The sequence below is a fragment of the Dryobates pubescens genome, chromosome 25 (assembly GCF_014839835.1).
Source record: "Dryobates pubescens isolate bDryPub1 chromosome 25, bDryPub1.pri, whole genome shotgun sequence".
Taxonomy (NCBI): domain Eukaryota; kingdom Metazoa; phylum Chordata; class Aves; order Piciformes; family Picidae; genus Dryobates; species Dryobates pubescens.
Genome location: NC_071636.1, coordinates 8,748,218 through 8,767,562, shown reverse-complemented (window position 1 = coordinate 8,767,562; position 19,345 = coordinate 8,748,218). Strand labels below are relative to the sequence as shown.

The 19,345-nt window shown below is 52.5% G+C and overlaps 1 protein-coding gene across 1 annotated transcript in view; it reads left to right on the top strand.

The window, feature by feature from the left end:
• NCOR2 (nuclear receptor corepressor 2) overlaps window positions 1-19,345 on the top strand; it is a 258,103-nt gene that overhangs the window by 165,803 nt on the left and 72,955 nt on the right. Inside the window, exons 10-14 of the mRNA XM_054172985.1 lie at window positions 3,264-3,436; window positions 4,703-4,796; window positions 7,219-7,397; window positions 10,953-11,007; window positions 13,274-13,372. Coding sequence (XP_054028960.1) covers window positions 3,264-3,436; window positions 4,703-4,796; window positions 7,219-7,397; window positions 10,953-11,007; window positions 13,274-13,372 — 600 coding nt within the window. The remainder of the gene's footprint in view (window positions 1-3,263; window positions 3,437-4,702; window positions 4,797-7,218; window positions 7,398-10,952; window positions 11,008-13,273; window positions 13,373-19,345) is intronic.

Here is a 19,345-nt window from a genome sequence, read left to right as displayed (position 1 = left end):
AGGCTGCTCAAAGGATGCTCGAAGAAGGAAAAGACACTTCTGCTCCTGAAGTGCCTGACCGAGAGCTTCTCCTGGTGATGGAGCTGTGAAGATCTGGGGAACGCACAGTGCTCTCAGGTGCCTGTAATCTTGGCTTTTGAAGGATGGCAGAAGATTGCAGGGAGCATGTATCCCAGCTGGGCCATAAAGTGATTGACAGGGGTGCTGCTCCTGTTGTAGAGGGGTTTGAATCTGATGAGGCAGGAAGGATCTCTCTGCTCCACAGTGGGAAGGGGCTTTAAGAAAGCAGATGCCAGTCAGAAGAGCTCAGCTGTGCTCTGGAGGGCTGAGTTGTGTGAATGGGAGCTTTGGTACTGCCCGCCCTGCTGCCAGGCTGTGAGCTACTGAGGAGATCAGCGCTGTGACATTGATGTTGCTTTTTCCATGTGCAAATGCCACTTCCTTAAAAGAGGAATTCTGGATCAAGCTTTCATGGAGTTGTCTCAAAGAGTGGAGGAAAAGGAGGAGAAAGATGCACAGCCAGCTGGGAAGCAGCCCATTGGCAGTGCCAGTGTCTGTGTGGGGTGGTGGTAATACAGGACCCAGTGCTGGCTCATTCCCACAGGGAATGACAAACCTTCCAAAGCCTTGAAGCTTCTCACCAGACTGAGCCCTCGTGCTGGGCCATTCCCTGGCCGTGCCGCAGGCTGGCACACAGCACGGGGCACCGGCTGCCTCCTGGCACTGAGGCTCGATAAACTCTGCAGGGTATTTTTAGCCTCTTCCCGAGTGCGATGCTCTGGAAGCAGGAGGATGTAGCAGGTTTGCTGGCAGCTCCCCTCCAGGAGTCTGATGGTGCCGCCTCAGGAGGGGTAAAGTTGCAGTGGCTGCAATGACTCTGAGCTCCCGCGGTCTGTCGGCATTACCTGCAGCTCCTTGCCTGCAGCGTGAGATTTCCCTTGGTGGCTTTTAGAGCATTTTTATTTTTATTCTCATTCCTCACTTTCCTCTTCCAGCATTTCCTTTGACTCCTGCTGAAACTCCAGCATCTCCCATGCGTCTGTGCAGGGCAGGAATGCCTCCGGCTCTGGGCGTGCAAATGGGAATTGATCTATTTGATGGGGGGAGCGTTAGTCTGCATCAGCTGCAGGGTTTGAGGTGCTTTGTCTGCCCCGTGGTATTGTCGAGGTGCCTCCAAAAGGCCAGAGGGATCATAGGATGTGGTGGTGTCCTCGGCTTCTTGTCATGTCTGAGATGGCTGGACCAAACCCACGTGCCAGGATTGGGTTGCTGCAGGTGCCTGGCACCAGTGACAGACTGTGGGGCTGCTGGTGCTTGGGGTCCAGAGCACAACTGACCCTCTTGGCTCAGGGTGACTCAGATGCCTCCTGACCAGGAAGTGGGCAGGATTTTTCTCTCTCGTCACTTTTATTTGGTGGCTGAGAGCAAGCCAGATGAGAGCAGAGTGTGTCTGGGAAATCTGCAGCCTTGGACTTCCCTCCAGTCGTGGGACAGAGATGAATTTATTTCTGTGAAGTCTGGATTCCCCCCACCATGGTGCCGAGCATGGTGCTGAGCTGCTGGTTCTGGCTTGAGGGGGTGGGAGGTGACCTGGGGTTTGCCATTGAGTTTTGCAGAGCAACATCTACTTTCACTTCCTGCTTTGGGGCCTAGAAGGCACTTGTTCCACTCACAGTGAAACCTTGAAACCTGCTCTGGTGGCCCAGCTGCTTTCTCATGAGGCTGGGTGCCATCACTGCTGTCACTGCTGCAGCCGCTGGATATTGTGGCTGAGCATCTCCTTGATGTGGACCTCACCTATCCATGGGCATCCTCCCCCAGCAAGAGGGAGGCTGGAGTAGGGAGGAACAATGGGAGGGTGGGCCATCTGTGGTTCAAATGATGTTTCAATGTTATGGTTGCTGTGCTGGCCTCATCAATACCAAGGAAAAAGGTGTTGCTGGACATATGTGAGTGGCTGGGTGGGTGTGCCATGAAGATGGCTTCCAGGAGACACGGCATGGAAACCTCTGCAAGCATCCCTTTTTGACACAGTCTGGGCTTGCTGTCAGTGGAGACGTGATCATCTCGCTCCTGGGACAAAAAGGGAGGAGAAGGAGCCTACGAAGTGCTTTTGCTTCCCAGGATGGTGGAAGAGCTGATGGTATCATGGCATGGGTGGGCCACCACACCACACAGCCTCAGACAGTGGCTAGGTGCCCAGCTCTTGCATTTGGGGAGCCAAGTCCATGTGTGGAGCTGCCAGTCTCATCAGCATTCCCACCCCAGTATGGGTGGGAAGAGGTGCCTGGCTGGGGTGCTTCGGCAAGGCTCTCCCCAGTACAGCAAGCTGGCAGCTCCCAAGTATAGCTCTGTTCACGTGACAGGAGCCCTTCCCAAGGCCACATTGCCGCCTCTTCTTGTTTGGTGGCTATAGGCAGGTGACTTGCTCTCCCCTGTTAGTGGCGAGCTATGTTGGAGCAGGGGCTGCATTCCCAGCGCTGGGGCTTCGGTGGCTGAATTAAGTATCCAAGGTGCTGAATGACACTCAGGCAGAGGGCATGGTGGATGTGCAAAGCCATGCTGGGTCAGAGTTCTGGTTTCACCCAAGCTCATAGAAGCATAGACTTATTTTGATTGGAAGAGACCTTTAAGATCATCATGTCCAGCCATTAACCCAGAACTGCTGGGTTAACCATGTCCCTCAGCACCACATCTATATGACTTTTAAATGCCTCCAGGGATGAGGACTCTACCACTTCCCTGTGCAGGCTATTTCAAGGTGTGACAACCTTTTCAGGGAAGAAATTTTTCCTGATGTCCAACCCAAACATCCACTGGTGCAACTTGAATCTGTTTCTTCTTGTCTTACTGCTTGTTACTTGGGAGAAGAGACCAACTCCCACCTTGCTACAATCTCCTTTCAGGTGCCTGTAAAGTGTGAGAAGGTCTCACCTGAGCCTTCTTTTCTCCAAGCTGAACAACCTTCAGCTGCTCCTCATAAGACTTGTGCTCTAGACCCTTCACCAGCTTCCTTACCCTTCTTCAGACACAATGATGTTGGGTCTGGAAGGGAAAAGCCTGAGGGTACTTGGTGGCATGTTTTGAGAACTTACCCTTGGGTTTCTCCCAGCCCCTGGAGCATGTTTGTGTCCTAATGAACTGTATTGCTTTAAGCAACGTGACTCACGGCTCAGCCTGAGCAGCCATCAAGGGACAGGCCTGGAGGAGCTGCCCTTCCCCAGCACGTCTCCTGAGCTCCCTCTCTCCCTCATCCCTTTCAGGAACAGAAGTTTTGCCAGCGCTATGACCAGCTGATGGAGGCCTGGGAAAAAAAGGTGGAGCGCATCGAAAATAACCCCCGACGGCGTGCCAAGGAGAGCAAAGTGCGGGAGTACTATGAGAAGCAATTCCCGGAGATCCGGAAGCAGCGGGAACTGCAAGAGCGCATGCAGAGGTTAGAGGAGAAGCGGTAGGAAGGGGCTGAGCTGGTATCAGACAGCCTTTCTCTTTTCTCCGGGCATGGGTGTGGGATTGGGTTGTGGGAGGAGCAGGCTGGAATGGCTTAGTCCTTTTTCTCCCCTTCTAGTCAAAGGTAGGAGCCAGCAGACAACAGCTGTGCTGATTTTGCTCCAGGATGGCTCAGCACAGAGCCAAGGGAAAGATGTCAGGAGCAAGACTGTCCATCTCCCTTCTGTTGCTGATCTCCCAGAGCAGAGCTAGGAGCAGCTCCCTTGTGCTGGCTTCCTGACTGGGTCATCACTAATGGCTGCCTTACTGGTGGGCCTACTCCAGGTGTACAGGAGGCACAGGCAGATTAGATCGTGTGGTTTCATACCTGCACATGCTTTGATCAGAGCATGGGTAGGAAGAAGAAAGGTCTGCAGTGGTTTTAGGAATTACCACAGATGATATGGAAGAAGCAAAGTGACTCACAGAACGGGATGTCTGTGATCTGTCCCATGCCTTGTCCATTTTTCAGTCCTCATTGGAAGTCAGTTGAGGTCATGTTGTTTCCTGCCAGGAGGAGACACCATTTCATGGTCTCCACCCTTCTTGCTGAAAACTCCCCGTCCTTCCCATCATAGCCCTGGGATCTTCCTAGGGGACACTTGATGTGTGCAGAACCCAAACCCTTGTGCACTGTTAACTGCTCAGTGGGTCCAACCTTCCTCATCAGGGCTTTACTTTATCTTCGATAGAAGGGGAGAAACGGAACTGAGCAATGTTTGACGTAAAAAAAGTTTTCCTTCCCTGGGACACATGGCTGTTGTGTTGGGTTATAATGCAAGGGAGGGAAGATGGCAGTGGTTGGCTTTGATTTAGAAGTTCCTGCAATGTGTGCAGGCCAGATGCATAGTGCTGGTGCTGATGCCTTTATGGTATTGCAGCAGTGTGATGAACAGGAGTAAGTAACGTGGGAGGATAGTATGGTTTGGTATGGAATGTCCTCTTGTAGCAGTCCAGGAGGTGGCTGCTGGCACAGGTAGGGAAGGTCATTTGAGGGTCTCAACCTGTGACGCCCCTAAACCAAGAGGACATGGAGGTGGAGGAGGATGTTGTCTGGATAGAAGGAAGCACTGTCAGAGCTTCAGTGGGGTGGGGTGGCCTGGTTGGGGTGTTTTGGATATGACCCTTATGGAGGTCAGCAGAGGCAGGGAATTGTCATGACCATGGTTTGCAAAATGGAGTGTCTGATTGTTCCACTGCCCTTTCCCAGCAGGGTAGGACAGAGGGGCAGTGGTGGGCTCTCCATGTCGGCCGCACGCAGCGAGCACGAGGTGTCGGAAATCATTGATGGGCTCTCAGAGCAAGAGGTGAGATTGAGTTGTCCTTCCTGCTCCTCTTCACTTCTCATTCTGCTACTCTTTAAGGAAGCCTGGAGATCCCACCACCAGATCCCATGGTGAAATCTGATACCAAATCCCAGTAACTTCAGGCCACGCTGAGGCTGGGGAGGTTGCCATGATGCCTCATACACGTTCTGGGCAGGATCCCAAGTGAAGTCTTTGTCTAACACTCAGCAGCTTTCCAGCTGCCCAAGAGGTGTAATGGAGCTGTGCAGTGGTTCTCAGGATCAAAACATGGAGCAAGTCATCCCAGGAGCTGGTGGCCAGTGGATAGGGTTTAGTAGCATTCAACTGCCTCTTAGAGAGCTGCAACCCCAGCGTGCTGCTCATCCTGAGTAGCATCCCACAAACACCTCCTAGCTGTTGGTTTAAGCTGGGAGGGGAGGTGGGGAGGGAAGGGAGCCAGCGCCCTGGCTGCGGATGGAGGTTTTTTTCTCTTTCGTTTTGTTTTGAATGGGTTGTGTGGCTTGACACAGGGGAATCCTATGGAATGAATGGCTTGTACGTGAGCCAGTTGGCCCACATCTTCTGGGAGTGCTCCCATTCATCTTGAAACATCCCTGTGACCTTGGCTTCGTTTGGATCTGGTTTCACAAGGGTTCCACTCTCTTGGCACGGAGGCAAGCGGCAGTGAATGGATCGCGTTTGGGAGGGGAGAGCAGCCATTGCCCAGCAATAGCTGAGATGTTTGCTGCCTCTGCACTGCAGCTCACTCCCTGCCCAGGGTCCCAGGCAGTTTGCTGTCAGCCAGCTGAGGTGATGACACAGAGGACACAGATCTCTGAAGCAGAGGGATATTTCACAGCTCTGTAGAGGTCATGGCCAAGGGGAGCATTGGATGATTGCCTCTGACCTCTTGCACACTGTGCTGCTAAACTCCACCCCAACAGCCTTCTACTGAACCCCAAGACACTGCTTTGCTTGTCGTAGAGGAGACCATGAGAGCTTCCAGTCCTTCCATGGGCTTGAAAGGAGTAGGGAGATAGGAGCATGGCAGCAGAGCCATCTGTCCCCCAGAGTATGTTGCTGGAGAGGAGGGAGGGCTGGCTGCCTGACAGTGGGGCACATCCACAGCACTCAGCACCCTGAGACCCTGCCAGGCAAAGGGAGAGGTTCTGTGCTCTTGGCTGCAGGATGAGCCCCTGCCGGCTGCCTCCCAGCCTGCCAGGGCTCTGCACAGGGGCTCTCTCCTTTGGACTGGGGTGGTCTGTGGTTGTCCAGATCGATGCTCTGGCTTTGAGCTGTCCCTGACCTCCCACCATGAGAGGACACCCCCAGGGCATCTGAAGCATAAACAGGAGGCATCCTAGTGTGGATGAGAGATGTGATGAAATGAGTTGCAATGTCTGTGTCTGTGCAGAGGGCTGTGCTTTAGGAAGAGGATGGGGATCTGCTCAGTTGCAGCGGGGAAGCAGTGGTGCTGGGGAGGCCTGAGCTGACAGCTTGCTGGAGGAATTGGACTTTACTGTTCTCCAAGGAACCAGCATCTAGCAGGAAACCAAAATAACAGCACTTGAGATGTCGCCTTCTTAGGTCCAGTTTGGGATTTATGTCTGACCAGTGCCATCCAAGGTGACAGGGAGGACTTGGAGTGACAGTGCTGATGGGAAACAAAACAGGGGGTCTGGAGCATCCCTTTGTCCCAACAGGGGGGGTGTGAACTGGGGACCACCATCAAGCTCAGTTGAATGGGCAGCCCTGGCTTTTTGGCAGAGGACAGTACAAATGAGGCATTGCATTGGCCACTCTGTTGCAAATACTTAGGAAACCAGCGTGCCCAGTTGGTCCTGTCCTGGTATGCAGCTGAGGCTCTGGATGTACGCTGTGCTTGGATAGGATGGAGTAAAGACATCAGACGATGTCCCAGGGTGTTGCTGTAAGAGGGAAGGAAGGAAGGAAGGACAGCCCCGTTAGGGTGATGTTTGAAACCTGGAGCAATGTTAGGGTTGCTGTGGAAGGGAACCACGATGTGTCCCTCTGCCCACCCTTTCAGAAAGCTTTGCAGAGCTCACTCTATTCCCGTGCAGTGGGGGTTGGAAGACTGAACCTCCATGGGGCTGTAGGTTTAATGGCTGGGAAGAGGTTTGCACTCCCTGTGCCACCGCTGCTTTGACTTGCTTCTTGCTGTGATCAGGAGCTGTTTTGCTTCAAGTCAGACATTTCCACACAGTATCCTAGAGCCTTTTATTTCAAAATGAAAGATTGCTTCCTGGCTGACAGCGATAGCCTCTTTCAGCGTTTGATTTACAGTTGCTGTAGCAATAAAGCTGCCTCGTGCTTGCTTTTGAATCCTCCTGTTCCTCTGCCTGTCCTTTCCTCTCGAACATCTGTCCCCTGCGGTCCCCGTGGGGCCCTGGTGCTGACCAACTGTTCTCTGCTTTCCCCAAAGAACCTGGAGAAGCAGATGCGCCAGCTCGCCGTCATCCCCCCCATGCTCTATGATGCCGACCAGCAGCGCATTAAATTCATCAACATGAACGGTCTCATGGATGACCCCATGAAGGTCTACAAGGACCGGCAGGTGATGAACATGTGGAGCGAACAGGAGAAGGAGACCTTCCGGGAGAAGTGAGTGCAGCCCACACACCTCTTTCTGCATAGCCTTTGGGAAGCGTGAGACAGGATCTGGGAGCTTTGGCTGGGGCGCTGGGACACTGAGACACGAATTCCCCAAGGGCTTGTCTTGTCCCTGCCAGGGACACAGCCCAGGTTGCTATGTCACCTTCAGCCTGGCACAGGGTGATGCACCTGCACAGAAGCCTCAGGCCTTTCTGTATGGTTGGTATGTTCGTGCCCATGTGCTTGTTCTCTGCCCACTCTCATGTGGACATGCAGGAAGCTGCTGCTCACCACAGGGCACGAACTAGGAAGTTCTGCTTCTCCGTCCCTGCTGTATCATCCAGTTTAAAGTCAGAGAAGCTCAATGCTCCACAGGCTGTTAGGTTTTTGGATTTACGTGGATGTTCTTTGGGCACTGCGTGTCCAGAGGGATTCTTGGAGCTGTCAGCATCCAACCCCCCTCCATACAGAACCCCTCAGGCTGCAGCATCCAGCCGGTGCCCATCCCTCAGCACTCCCTTCAGCTCTTGGCAGGATTTGCTGTTTCCATGGATGCGTTCCTGCATCAGACACGTGCAGGCTCTGGCTCTGGTGCTTCCTCCTGTTTGCAAGCAGTTCTTGAGAACAGCTTCACTTTATCAACCGAGAGCACTTGGGGGGTGGCTGATCCCTTCCCTGAGTACCACCATGCTGTAAGTCCCAGCTCAGTCTCTCATCCAGACTCTTTCTTACCTCATAGCCCAGTGGGGCTGTGTTTGCATGGAGGGCCAGAGCATCTGTGGTGTCCACAGTGTGCTGTCTATGCCTATAAAAACAGAGCTGGGGATCAGCTTCCAGCCAGATGAGTTCTACTGGAGCTCACTGCTGTTGAGGGACATGGAGGTATGTGGGTGTGCCAGGGCCACCTCATCCCTTGCAGCAGCACCACCTTAGCCTGGCCTCTGGACAGTCATGGGCTGGCTCCATGGATTACCAGCCATGCTGGAAGCCTGTCTGTGTCTGGTATCCCTCCTCCTGTCCTGCTTGTGTTGACTTCTGTTTGCAGCTGAAATAACTAATTGCCAAGACAGACCAAAAAAAGAACAAAACAAGCAAACCAGCTCCAAGCCTTTGGTAGGGGAGAATCCTTCTTGCTAATTAGCCTTCAAGCGTGACACTCCAAACAGCCAGGCTTGCCCGCAAATGACGCACAGGCTAATTACTTGGTCGTTAATTGTGGGGCCGTGCCTGGCTAATGGGGCTGGAAGAACCCACACCCAGTCCTTGCATCCTGCTGTGCATGGTGGTTTCTGTGTCATTGCCATGGGTGATGCAGAGCTCAAGGCATAAATACAGCAGGATTGCAGGGCTCTCACAAAGATCATTTCAAGACATTGGTACTTGGGAGCTGAAAGGAGGGCCAAGGCAATCCTGCCCTGGCTCTTGCCCTCGTCCTGGTGTGCAGGTAGATGAGCTGCCTGGTGTACTGCAGCTTCTGTCCCAGGTATTGAAAGTGAACCAGAGTTGTGTCATCTGTGATTGTGATCCAGAACCAGCCTCTTCCTGTGACCATGAAAACCTGGTGCTACCTCTTGTTCAGCCCTGGTGGCAGAGGCTCTTGGAGAAAGCAGCCAGGCACTGCCAGGCTGACAAGGTCCAGGTCTGAAGTAATTTTAGTTGTTAAAATCTAACCACGAGGAGGAGTCTGATTTGATTTGCTTCTGGGCAAGATTTCAGGTCTGGTTGTTGAGAGCCCATCACTAGTCTGCTCCCAGGAGGGCTGTGGTTTACTGGTAAAGGAGCAGAGATGACTGCAGTACACCCTGACCCTATTTAGGCATTGAAGCCCTGTTGTGCTGGACACCATGAAAACACAACATTTTTTCCTCATCATGGGACACAGCCTGACCTGTGAAAGACTGGATTGTCACCTACATTGCCCTGACACTGCATTAGCATCATTGATAATATGTCCTTGAAAACCCTGTCCAGGGGTCAGCCCTAGAGCTGGGGCCAGTCTGTCTGGGCAGCTTTTTTTTTTTTTTTTAACTTACTTTTTAGTCCTGTCTTAGGGGATCTGTCTTGGGAGTCTGTGTCATATCTGAGTGGGGCAAATTTTGCCCTTCAAAATTTGATGGGAGAAAGGCTGGTAGAGACTTGGGTCCCCATTAAGTGCCCAAGCATCATGCTCCATTGGTGTCCATTCTCCCACATCCTCTCATGCCATGCTGTCACCCACAAAAGGCTTGTGCTAGAAGCAGAGAAGATGACATCCCCCTGTGCTGGTGATGTGTTAGGATAATGGGGCTCTTGGCTGCAATATCATTCAAACTAGATGGGAATCACAGAATAACAGAATGGTAGGGGTTGAAAGGGACCTTTGAAGATCATCTAGACATGATCTTCTGAGGAAGGGTCTTGGCATGTGGGTGACAGCAGCCATGTCCTGCTGCAATGGCTGGAGGTGGTCAGGCCCTCACTGACCTCAGCTCAGCGCCCTGACACGGAGTTTGGCAGCAGAGGTGGGAGGGGAGGATTTGGCCAGCAGCCCCCAGGGAACACCATCACAGCTGGAGGCACTGACCTGCTCACCATGTCCTGCCTCTGTTGCACAGCTCCCCCACCTCTTGCCTCCAAACAGTTTGCCCAGGGCATAAGAGCCATCATCTCCTGGGAGCAGGCAGAGACACACATGCCAAGCTAGGATGGCCCTGGTTTCTAAGCTCCCCAGGGCAGAGCATGTGCTGGTGGCCTCCCCCCTGGGGCTAGCACTGTGCTCCAGCCTCAGCACAGGACCCAGGCTCCACCAACTTTGGTGATGCACCAATTAACTGTTCTCCTGCCAGTGGGATCACCTCCTGCCAAGGGCCTGTCCTTCAGCACTTCCCTACCAGCTAGGCAAAGGGATGTGTTGGAGGAGGCATCTTTGCACCCAGGGGCAGCTTTGTCCTCAGCAGGCAATGCACCATCTTGGGTTGCTGCAGTGGTGAGTGAGCCTGTGGGCAGCATCTCTGTGTGCTGGGCAGGAGCTGGCATTCCTTGGAGCTGCTGTGCCACTGGGGATCTCTTGAGCAACTCAGCAACGTGGCAGCTCTGCTTCCTCCTGGGGTTTGGGTTTCCCTTCCTGTCCTTTGAAGCTACTCCCGACATCTCAGCCAGGCTCAGGGTCCCATGTGGCAATGGGGACAGTCCTGGCCTTGCTGTGAGGTGTTTGTGCTTGGCCATTGATGGCAATTCCTCACTCTTGCCAAACCTCAAATCCTCAGCTGGGTGTACAGCTACCCTCTGTGCCTGTCCTGCCATCAGTGCAGGCTGGGGGGCCATAGGATGGAGCTGGGTGATGGGCAGCTGTTGAGTGCTGCCAGTTGTCCTGCTCTTTCCCACCACATGATGAACATCTGCACATTTAAGCTTCCAACCACAGGGCTAAATGTAAAGTCCTCTCTTTCTGGGAAGCTGAACAGAAGACAGACATTTTCTCAGCCCCTGAAGTCCCTTGAGCAGGCACGCAGGACATGACAGCCTGAGCTGCAAGGAGGGTTGGAGCTGACACCCACACTAACCTCCTCTCTCTTACTCCCACAGGTTCATGCAGCACCCGAAGAACTTTGGCCTGATTGCATCCTTTCTGGACAGGAAGGTAAGCACCCTGCCTGCCTTCAGCCTGCTCACACTGCCTCTTCTCCATCATGTCTCCCTTTGGTGTTGGGGCAAGTGCTGGGTGCCTGTGGGTGGTGGTGGCTCAGAGCCCCAGGCATGGTCCAGACACCTCCCGGCTCCTTGCAGAGACCAGGAGCTGACTCAGCTGTGGAAAGCCAGGGAGCTCAGCACTGCGAGATGTGTGAACGCTTCCAGCCTGGTGTGTAGGCGTTGCAGCCCACCCCATGATCTGCCTGAGAGCTGCTTTCCAGCAACTCCTGGAGGCATTTTGCACCAGCCAGGCTGTCACACAGGGTGGGTGGGCCTGGCACAAAGCAGAGAGGTCCTTTCTTTGCTCAGGGATGGAGTCTTGAGGGTGGGCTGGTCCCAGTTGATTCAGCTGTTTGGGATGGGGTCATGTACAATAAGGCTTCACCTTACCTGTCCTGTAGCTCTTGGGCTTTTCCTTTTTACTGTAAGTTGGGCTGACAGATACTAGAAGAAAGTTCTTCACCAAAAGAGTTCTCAAAAGCTGGAACAGGCTCCCCAGGAAGGTGGTGGAATCCTCATCCCTAGAGGTGCTTCAAAGACACAGAGATGCGGTGCTGAGGGACATGGTTTAGCACCAAACTCACAATAATGATTGAACTCAATGATCTTAGAGGTCTTTTCCAACCAAATTGATTCTGTGATTCTATAATACCAAGAGAGGTTTGAAAAAGAGATCTGAAGGAGGAGCAAGTTTTCCAGTCCTGTTCTGAGCAAGCCAGGTACCACCTATGGGACAGGCCATACAGGCAGATCCCTGAAAGGACAGGGACAGACCAGGTGCTGTCCTCAGCAAGAAAGACTGCTGCTTCTCTGGTCTTCATAATTAGTTGCATGCTCTGCCTGTCTCATGCAGTGTTTCATCCATGAGGTGTCCACTCACACTCAGGGACCCCCTCTGTTTTCATGGGGAGTGGCCTGAAGAGGTCCCTTCTAGCCAAGATTTTTGTCTGATTCTACATGACTGAGGCTGGGGCAGTAACCTCTAAGACCTTGACTTCTCTGTCCAAAGCAGCAAGCAAAGACCAGCAGCAGCCTCATGCTGCTGTTGTCGCCGTACAATACCAGGCTCTTTCCAGCCTTTCCCACTTGTTAAAGCCGAAAGTGGTGGGACTTGGATGATGCTCACAATCCAGTCTCTGTTCCAAGCTGTAAAATGTCTTCTAATTTTATTTGTACTCGTTTGTAAATCAGGCTGTAATTACGATACAGAACACATCCATTATCCTGTTGGAGAGAAATGTGAAGTATGGCTCAACGTAATGAATTAATAGATTTTTAAATTGCATTATAAAAAAAATAGTGATCTTAGCCCTTGGAACAGATGACTGTAAGGTTTTGTGTTTGCCTGTGTGTGTAATCAGGGCGAGATTAGAAAGGGATCCAATTAACACTTTAAAAGTTGCAATCTGTCTTTGCAAATGCTTCTACTACTCGCACAGGGATGGGCAGAACACAGCCCCCAGGCATCCCCAGGAGCATGCAGCAGCGCCCAGCTCCTGAGGTGAAGGCTCTAGGGGATTATTTCTGTTCGTGCCACACTAATTCTGTACAGGGCCCAAGAGAAGCATTCATGCACCCAGCTCAGCAAAGGACATTTCCCAGTGCCACAAGCCCTGTGCTGTTCAGGAGTAGAATATGGCCCATTTTCCTAACTTGTTTGATCCAGAGCAGTGCTCCTGCAGCTGCCCACTGGAGCTGGAGTTGGCATGGTGGTTCTTGAGCACCAGGATGTCAGTCTGTCCAAGAGCAAGTCGTGTGCTGGAGCCAGTGAGCTTGGTGGCTGGAAGTAATGCCGGCTGACAGTCATGTGGCAGCCTGCGCCTTGCCTAACTGCAACAGAGTGACAGGTGACCTGCCTTCCTCTGGCTGGAGTTACCACAGTCATCTAGGGTCAGCCCTTGCTCCTGCTGTGCCTTAAGCAGGGATGTTCCCTGCTCTGCACCCCACCTTAATTTCAGCAGGCCCACAGGATGGCCCTGCTCTGTCCTTGGCAGTAGCGGCATTGTCTTGCTGGGACACCATGCCCTGTCCCCCCTTCCAGCTCCACCAAAGGCCTTTGAGAGGGCGGCACAGGGAAGCCTGTCTGGGCTGCAGATCTTCAGAAGTAGCAGGAGACCTAGTGATGGCTGGACCTGACCACTGCTCCTGGATATCTGCACCTCAACAGTGCCAGGGGCTGGGACCTTCTGTTCCCTGACTTTCCTGTGTCGTTGCAGACGGTGGCAGACTGTGTCCTCTATTACTACCTGACCAAGAAGAATGAGAACTACAAAAACCTTGTCAGGAGGAATTACCGACGGCGTGGGAAGAGCCAGGTAAGAGCTGGAGGAGCGTGTGGAGACCTTGTCCCTCAAGCTGAGCTTTGCATGAGTCCTCCTCAGCATCACTTTGTCTGAGCACCCCAAGTGCTTCTTTTCTCCCTTCCCCAGATGGAGGTCTTGCTTGCAGACTGCCATGGGTCTGTGGTTTTGCTCTGTGTAGCTTTTCAGAACATGCTATATAATAATGACAGTTGATGTTTGTCTGTTTCCCATACCATGGTTATGGTAGCTTTAAGAAAAAGCAAACAACAAACCCAAGATGCTTGAAAAAGTTGATGGAGTGAATGCAGGAACCCTGGCCAGGTGTCAGGAGTACCATGGGGTTGCCCATATAGCCTGCAGCTTTGTGTAAGGACCATGTGAGGCCTGTTTCTTTCATCCCTCCAATGGTAGCAGTTGGCTTGGGAACAAGGATGAGGCTTCTGGGAACTGGGTGAGGGTGCTCTTGCCTCACAGAACCTGCTCAAGGCTTTTCCTGTGGGCAAAGAGATAGGAGGAAGGTGACTTGGGTGGGAGTGACTTCTGGTGATCACCTTAGCAGAGACATTTAAATCTGTTTGAAGTGCCAAAGGGTGTCTGAGATCACTATGAGGGCTGGCAGATTTAGCACTGAACCTAGAGGAGACCCCTAACCGTTCAGTTAAGAGCTGGGTGGGTACCTAGGACACCACAAGGTGCCTGAGGGTAGGTGACTGAAACAACCCTTGCCATTGCTATGGCCAAGATACAAATCTGGCTTTCAGCCAGAGGAAGGTCCCACTAGTAGATCTCCAGGTCCATTAAGCTGAACAATTATCCACGTCATGAAGAGAGTGAGGTGACTACAAAGGGAGTAGCTCTCCAGATAATACGGGGATAGGGATGGAAAAACTGGCCTGGCCTGTGCCACCACTGACATCAGCAGTTCCTCACGCTGCATGGCCATAAAAAGCAGCACTTGGGTCCAGATCCTGATTGGGAGGCAGATAGGTAGCCTCGCTCCAATTTGATTGCTGCAGCATTAAGACATCAGAATAGCTAGCACATGACGAATGTCATGGACCCAGCCCAATTTTCCCTTCTTTTTTTCAGAGACATTAGAGATGGATAAAGCCCTATTAGATTATCCAGTCCCTCTCCCAGCAAACACAGGGTGGTTCTCTCCAGTACATTTTTATAGTGTTTACCATGGTCTGTTTTGTTAGATCACAGCAACTAGAACATGAGGCCACATTTGTTTCTTGTTAGCGGTGGAGACATTTAGCACAGCTCATTCTGGTTTCAATGCTAAGCTGAGCAAGTAACAAGTGTGGAGGGAGAGAGACATTCTAATGCTCCTCTGCATCTGCCTACCTACTCCTGTGGCCACAGACCTGCCCATCCTGCACCCAGCAGGTACCATTTTGGGTTTTACAAGCTTTGCTAGCTGCAGGTCTTCCCACACTGCTTGTCCTTGCTGATGAGTCTGGTTCAGCCTGGGCACTTGTGATCCTGTGCTGCTGTTGGGAGTCTCCTTCAGTGCTAGCCTTTAGAAGCAGGGACTTGCTGCATCGACTGTAGTAAAAGGCAGGGCTGATTGAGCAAGTGGAGGACAGCAATATTTGGAAATCATTCAGAGGCAGAGACTGCTGGGCTCCAAGGGCAGTAAACTGCACCTTTGCTGGAGCTCAGCCAGAACATTATTGATTCTAGAAGCAGGGTCAGGTCCATGATTCTGGAGGGGGAAGACGAAGCAGTGAAAACTTCCTGTGGCTCAAGTGGAAGGTGGGATGTTCAGACAAGCTTCAAAAACTGGCTGCACAAATAGCATTAGGGGGGCTCTTGAGGTGCACTCCTGGTGCTGTGATACCCCCAGTATTTCCATTCCTCACTTGCATCCCTTCCCTGGGAGGTTGTGTGCAGAGAAGCCCTGGAAGAGCTGTCCTGCAGGCTTGGGAAGGGCACAGGACTGAGGGGAGACAATGGGGGCTGGTGGGGCAGCCCAGCTGAGTTCATGCCACAAAAGGAGGCTGTGCTAGAGAGAGTTCTTTTAGGGTGGGATTTCCAGGTACTGAAGGGAAGAGTGTTCTGAAGTTCTGCCAGGAGTTGGTGGGAGCAGTGAAGCATCTCCTTTCTAGAACCCCATTTGGGGAATCAAAGCCTCCTCTGAGGGTGGTGCTGATGGCACTTGCTTTCCCAGGTCAGGCTGGGTCAGCATGTGGCTATGCAAACCAGCATGGGAGAGGTTAGGTTCTGGCAAATACCTCAGCACAGTAAAGACATGGACCTGGAGGAGACCACAACAATGATCAGAGGGCTGGAGCACCTGTGAAGAAGTGGTGACAGGGCTGGGTATGGTCAGCCTGGAGAACACTTCAGGGAAACATCACTGTGGCTTTTCAGTACTTAAAAGAGGCCTATAAGAAAGCAGGGTCTGTTGTGACAGGACAAGGGGTAATGGGTTTAAATTAAAGGAGCAAGATTTAGACCAGATAGAAGGAAGAAATTCTGTACAATGAGAGTGATGAGACGCTGGCCAGAGAGGTGGTAGATGCTCCATCCCTAGAAACGTTCTAGGTCTGGCTGGATGGGGCTTTGAGCAACCTGATCTAGCTGAAGATGTTCCTGCTGACTGCAGGGAGCTTGGACTAGATGACCTTTAAAGATCCCTTCCAATGCAAACCAGTCTGTGATTCTATGATGATTAAATCTGGAGGAATACTGCTGGTGGGATTTTTGCTTAGTGAGTCTCTTCAGAAGCAGGTCAGATTCTGCCTACACCTGCAGAAGAAATGCTCATTTGGGAGTAGCTTGTCCCAGGGAGTCCTGGATTATTTTTAGCCCAGTGCAGGTTCCTCAGACTGTGGCCTTGCAAAGAGTCGGGGCTGGGGTTGGGGAGCAGCAGCATTGGGCTGCTCCAGTACAAGGCCTCTGCCCAGCCTCGGTCACGAGAAGTGGTGATGGCATGAAGGATGAGACATGGTGGAACAGCACAGGGAAAGACATGGTGAGACCACTCTGGGATGGGCAGTGTGCGGTGAGGAGACTGGAATATGAACACTCTTCCTACAGCACTGGGAGATGTGGCACCACATTCCTGGTGCTGCCTGTGCTCCAGGAACAGGTTTTCTTGCTGTTAAGGGTTCAAGCAGTTTAAACACCAAAAGTAAGATTTAATTGATTTCAGGAAGAGGTTGACTCTTACATGGGATGAGAGGAGCTGATGAGGTCTGCCACAAATAGCATTTCAAGTGGCCCTGTGCTCTTCCTTGCTCCTTTTCTCTCAGAGAGGTTGGTGGTCTTATTTGCTCTTGGAGGCTGCAGGGAGCTTGAGAGTAAAGTGGAGATAATTACACGTAGAAATCAAGCTCTTCTGATGTCAAGATTATCATTGTGGCCTACTTATTAAAAGTCCATTAAAAAATAAGAATCCCACTGCTCCCTGGCGGATGGTCCCCTGGCAAAGGATATTCCTCATAAAGCTGCTACTTATTGTTAAAAATCTCCTGCCAAGAGCAGGGACTTCACATGATTCTGCTTGCAGTTTGCTCAGCAAACCGAGCAGCTGCCTGCTCCGAGTCAGGGCGCATGCTCCCGGCACGCCGCCTTCGCCAGCACCAGAGCACAGGCATCTGAGCATCATGTGCAGGCTCCTGAGACTCAAGATCCTTTCTACAATAGCCCTCCCTCTCTGCTGGGGTAGGGAAAATGCCATTTAACCCTGAAAGAGGGGGATCAATGGGAAGAGAAATAACTTCCAAGCATGTAATTTCTTATTGAAAAGGGAAAGAAAAGGGGGGGAGGGGGGGTAAGTAAGTTTGAATCGTGGTAAAAGGAACTGATCCAATATTCACCATACACTAATATGCATAAATTTGCATGAGCTTGTAAGGAAAGGCCCTTGTATGGATGTGTTGCCTGGAGGGGCTGTCACAGTCGCTTGTCAGGGTGTTTCAAAGGGCATCTCTCTGTGAATGCCCCTCATTCTGCAGTGGAGGGCACCAAAACGAAGGCTAGGCAATTAGTGCCGTGTGCTTGGCTCTTCGGGCAAGCTGTTCAGCTGGGTTGTGGTGCTGTGCTGGGAGAAAAGAGACTTGAATTCAACATCATAATTCCATGTGGAGCACGGGGCTTTGATTCCAGAAAAAATTCACTTCGATTTTGGAGCAGCATTGTCCACATGGCAATGGAGCAGACATGAATTCCTCGGGGGAGCAGCCATGGGGCTCCTGCCTGGTGCCAGGATGGGGAGGTGGGTGCCCATCCTGCCAGGCAAAGCTGATGGTGCTCTCGGGTTGGTCAGCAGTGGTGATGGGCTGCTGGGGGAGCCGCCTGCCCGCCCTGGGGATGACTCAGAGGTGGATGGAGTCATGCGTCGTGGTGGATGGACGTTCAGTCGGGCCGGGCCCCCTCGGCGCTGCTGTCAGACAGCACTCACATGTTCCCTGGCGAGAGGGGCCCCTGTTAGCGCTGATGCTTTCGAGGACTTGCTCCGTGGCACCCATGGGGACTGGAGCTTTCCAGAACCCCCATTCCTCTGCCAGGGAGCCAAGCCGGAGCTGTGCCAGTGGGGCGGGGGCCGCAGTGTGACCTGGCCGGGCAGCCAGCACGGTCCCCTGCCAGGACTGACAGCCTTTCCCAGGCCCACCCTCTTCCCTGCCCCCTGCCAAAACCCAAATCGAATTATCCGTCCCGCCGGCTGTCCCGCCCTCCCCAAACGCAAACCATTCCCCTCGCCGCCGCGCACAAACAGCCCCAGCCCAGAGTTCTGTAAACAGCCAGTTACTTTTTTCCGTCTCCTGGCTGGCAAGGTTGGCAAAGGCTGGCAGGGCTCAGGCTGCCAGTTGAGCGCTGCCTGCTCACAGCTCCAGCTCTCCATGCAGCCCTTTCTGGGCAGTGGAGTGGAGCAGGTCCAAGCTTGCCATGTTATCATCTCTCCTCCCTCTGCAAGGATCAGGTCCAGAGCTCAGCAAACTGCCTCTTACCCCACTAACGGTGCGTGTGCCCCCGCTCCATTACCTGCTGCGACTAACGAGGTGGGTGACAGCTATTTCTGGGAAGCCTTCGATTTTCATCAGTCCAGGGAGTGGCTCCTCATTAGTGACAAAGGGTTTGACAGCTTCTCTTTCACACGTGGGGAGATGCTTGTCGTAAAATCCTGCTTTAATAATGCAGCACCTCGTACAGAAACAGCCTGGATGGGTTTTGCTGCCACAAATCCCAATAAATTATCCTGAGAGATTTAAGCCTGTGCCTTGAGTGCTGTATTTTAAAAGGGTACTGAAATTATCTGTGGAGTGAGCAAGGACAGTCAGTGGTGGAGCAATTTATGTGGTTGGAAATGACATTGGTAGGATGCCAGTGCTGGAGCACAGGTTCATCTCCATGCCTTGAAAAAGGAAAATTCACTTGCCTTCTCTGGGGTACTGAGTGGTGTGCAGCTGGGACTGGTAAAGGGCTGTCATGGGTGGGGCTGAGCATCGAGGTGCCTTCACAGAGGAGGTGTGATAGCTGTGAAATATGGAGATGTTTGAACCTTTAACTCTGTGCTAGCATCTGCTCTTTCGGTCTGGGCTCATCATTCCCAAGCCCTGCCCCCAAGGTGTGCCCCATGAGGTGCCTCATGACCATTGCCCCATTACCAGGGCATTGCAGCTTTCCCAAGCCCTGCCACCCTTCCAGACAGCAGAATTGTGCAAACACAATGGAAACTCACATTCCTGAAATCCCAGCTGCAGTTTTGGGGGTGATTGAACAATGATGTGGCCATATTTGGGAAAAGACTCAAAGGATGCCTTGCTACAGGAGAGTGGCTGCTTGGTTCCCAGGTCCCATCACGGCCTCATAGGCTGCTAGCAGTGCAGGGACAGCAGTGAGACCTGCAGGCGCAGAGCAGGGCCAGGCAGTGGCAGCACCTGGGGTAGCACCAACAGGAGTTGCTGATGGAGCCTTTGGCCACCACAGCTGGGGTCTTTCATGCAGCTTGGTCATGTCTGCAATTAGCAGTAA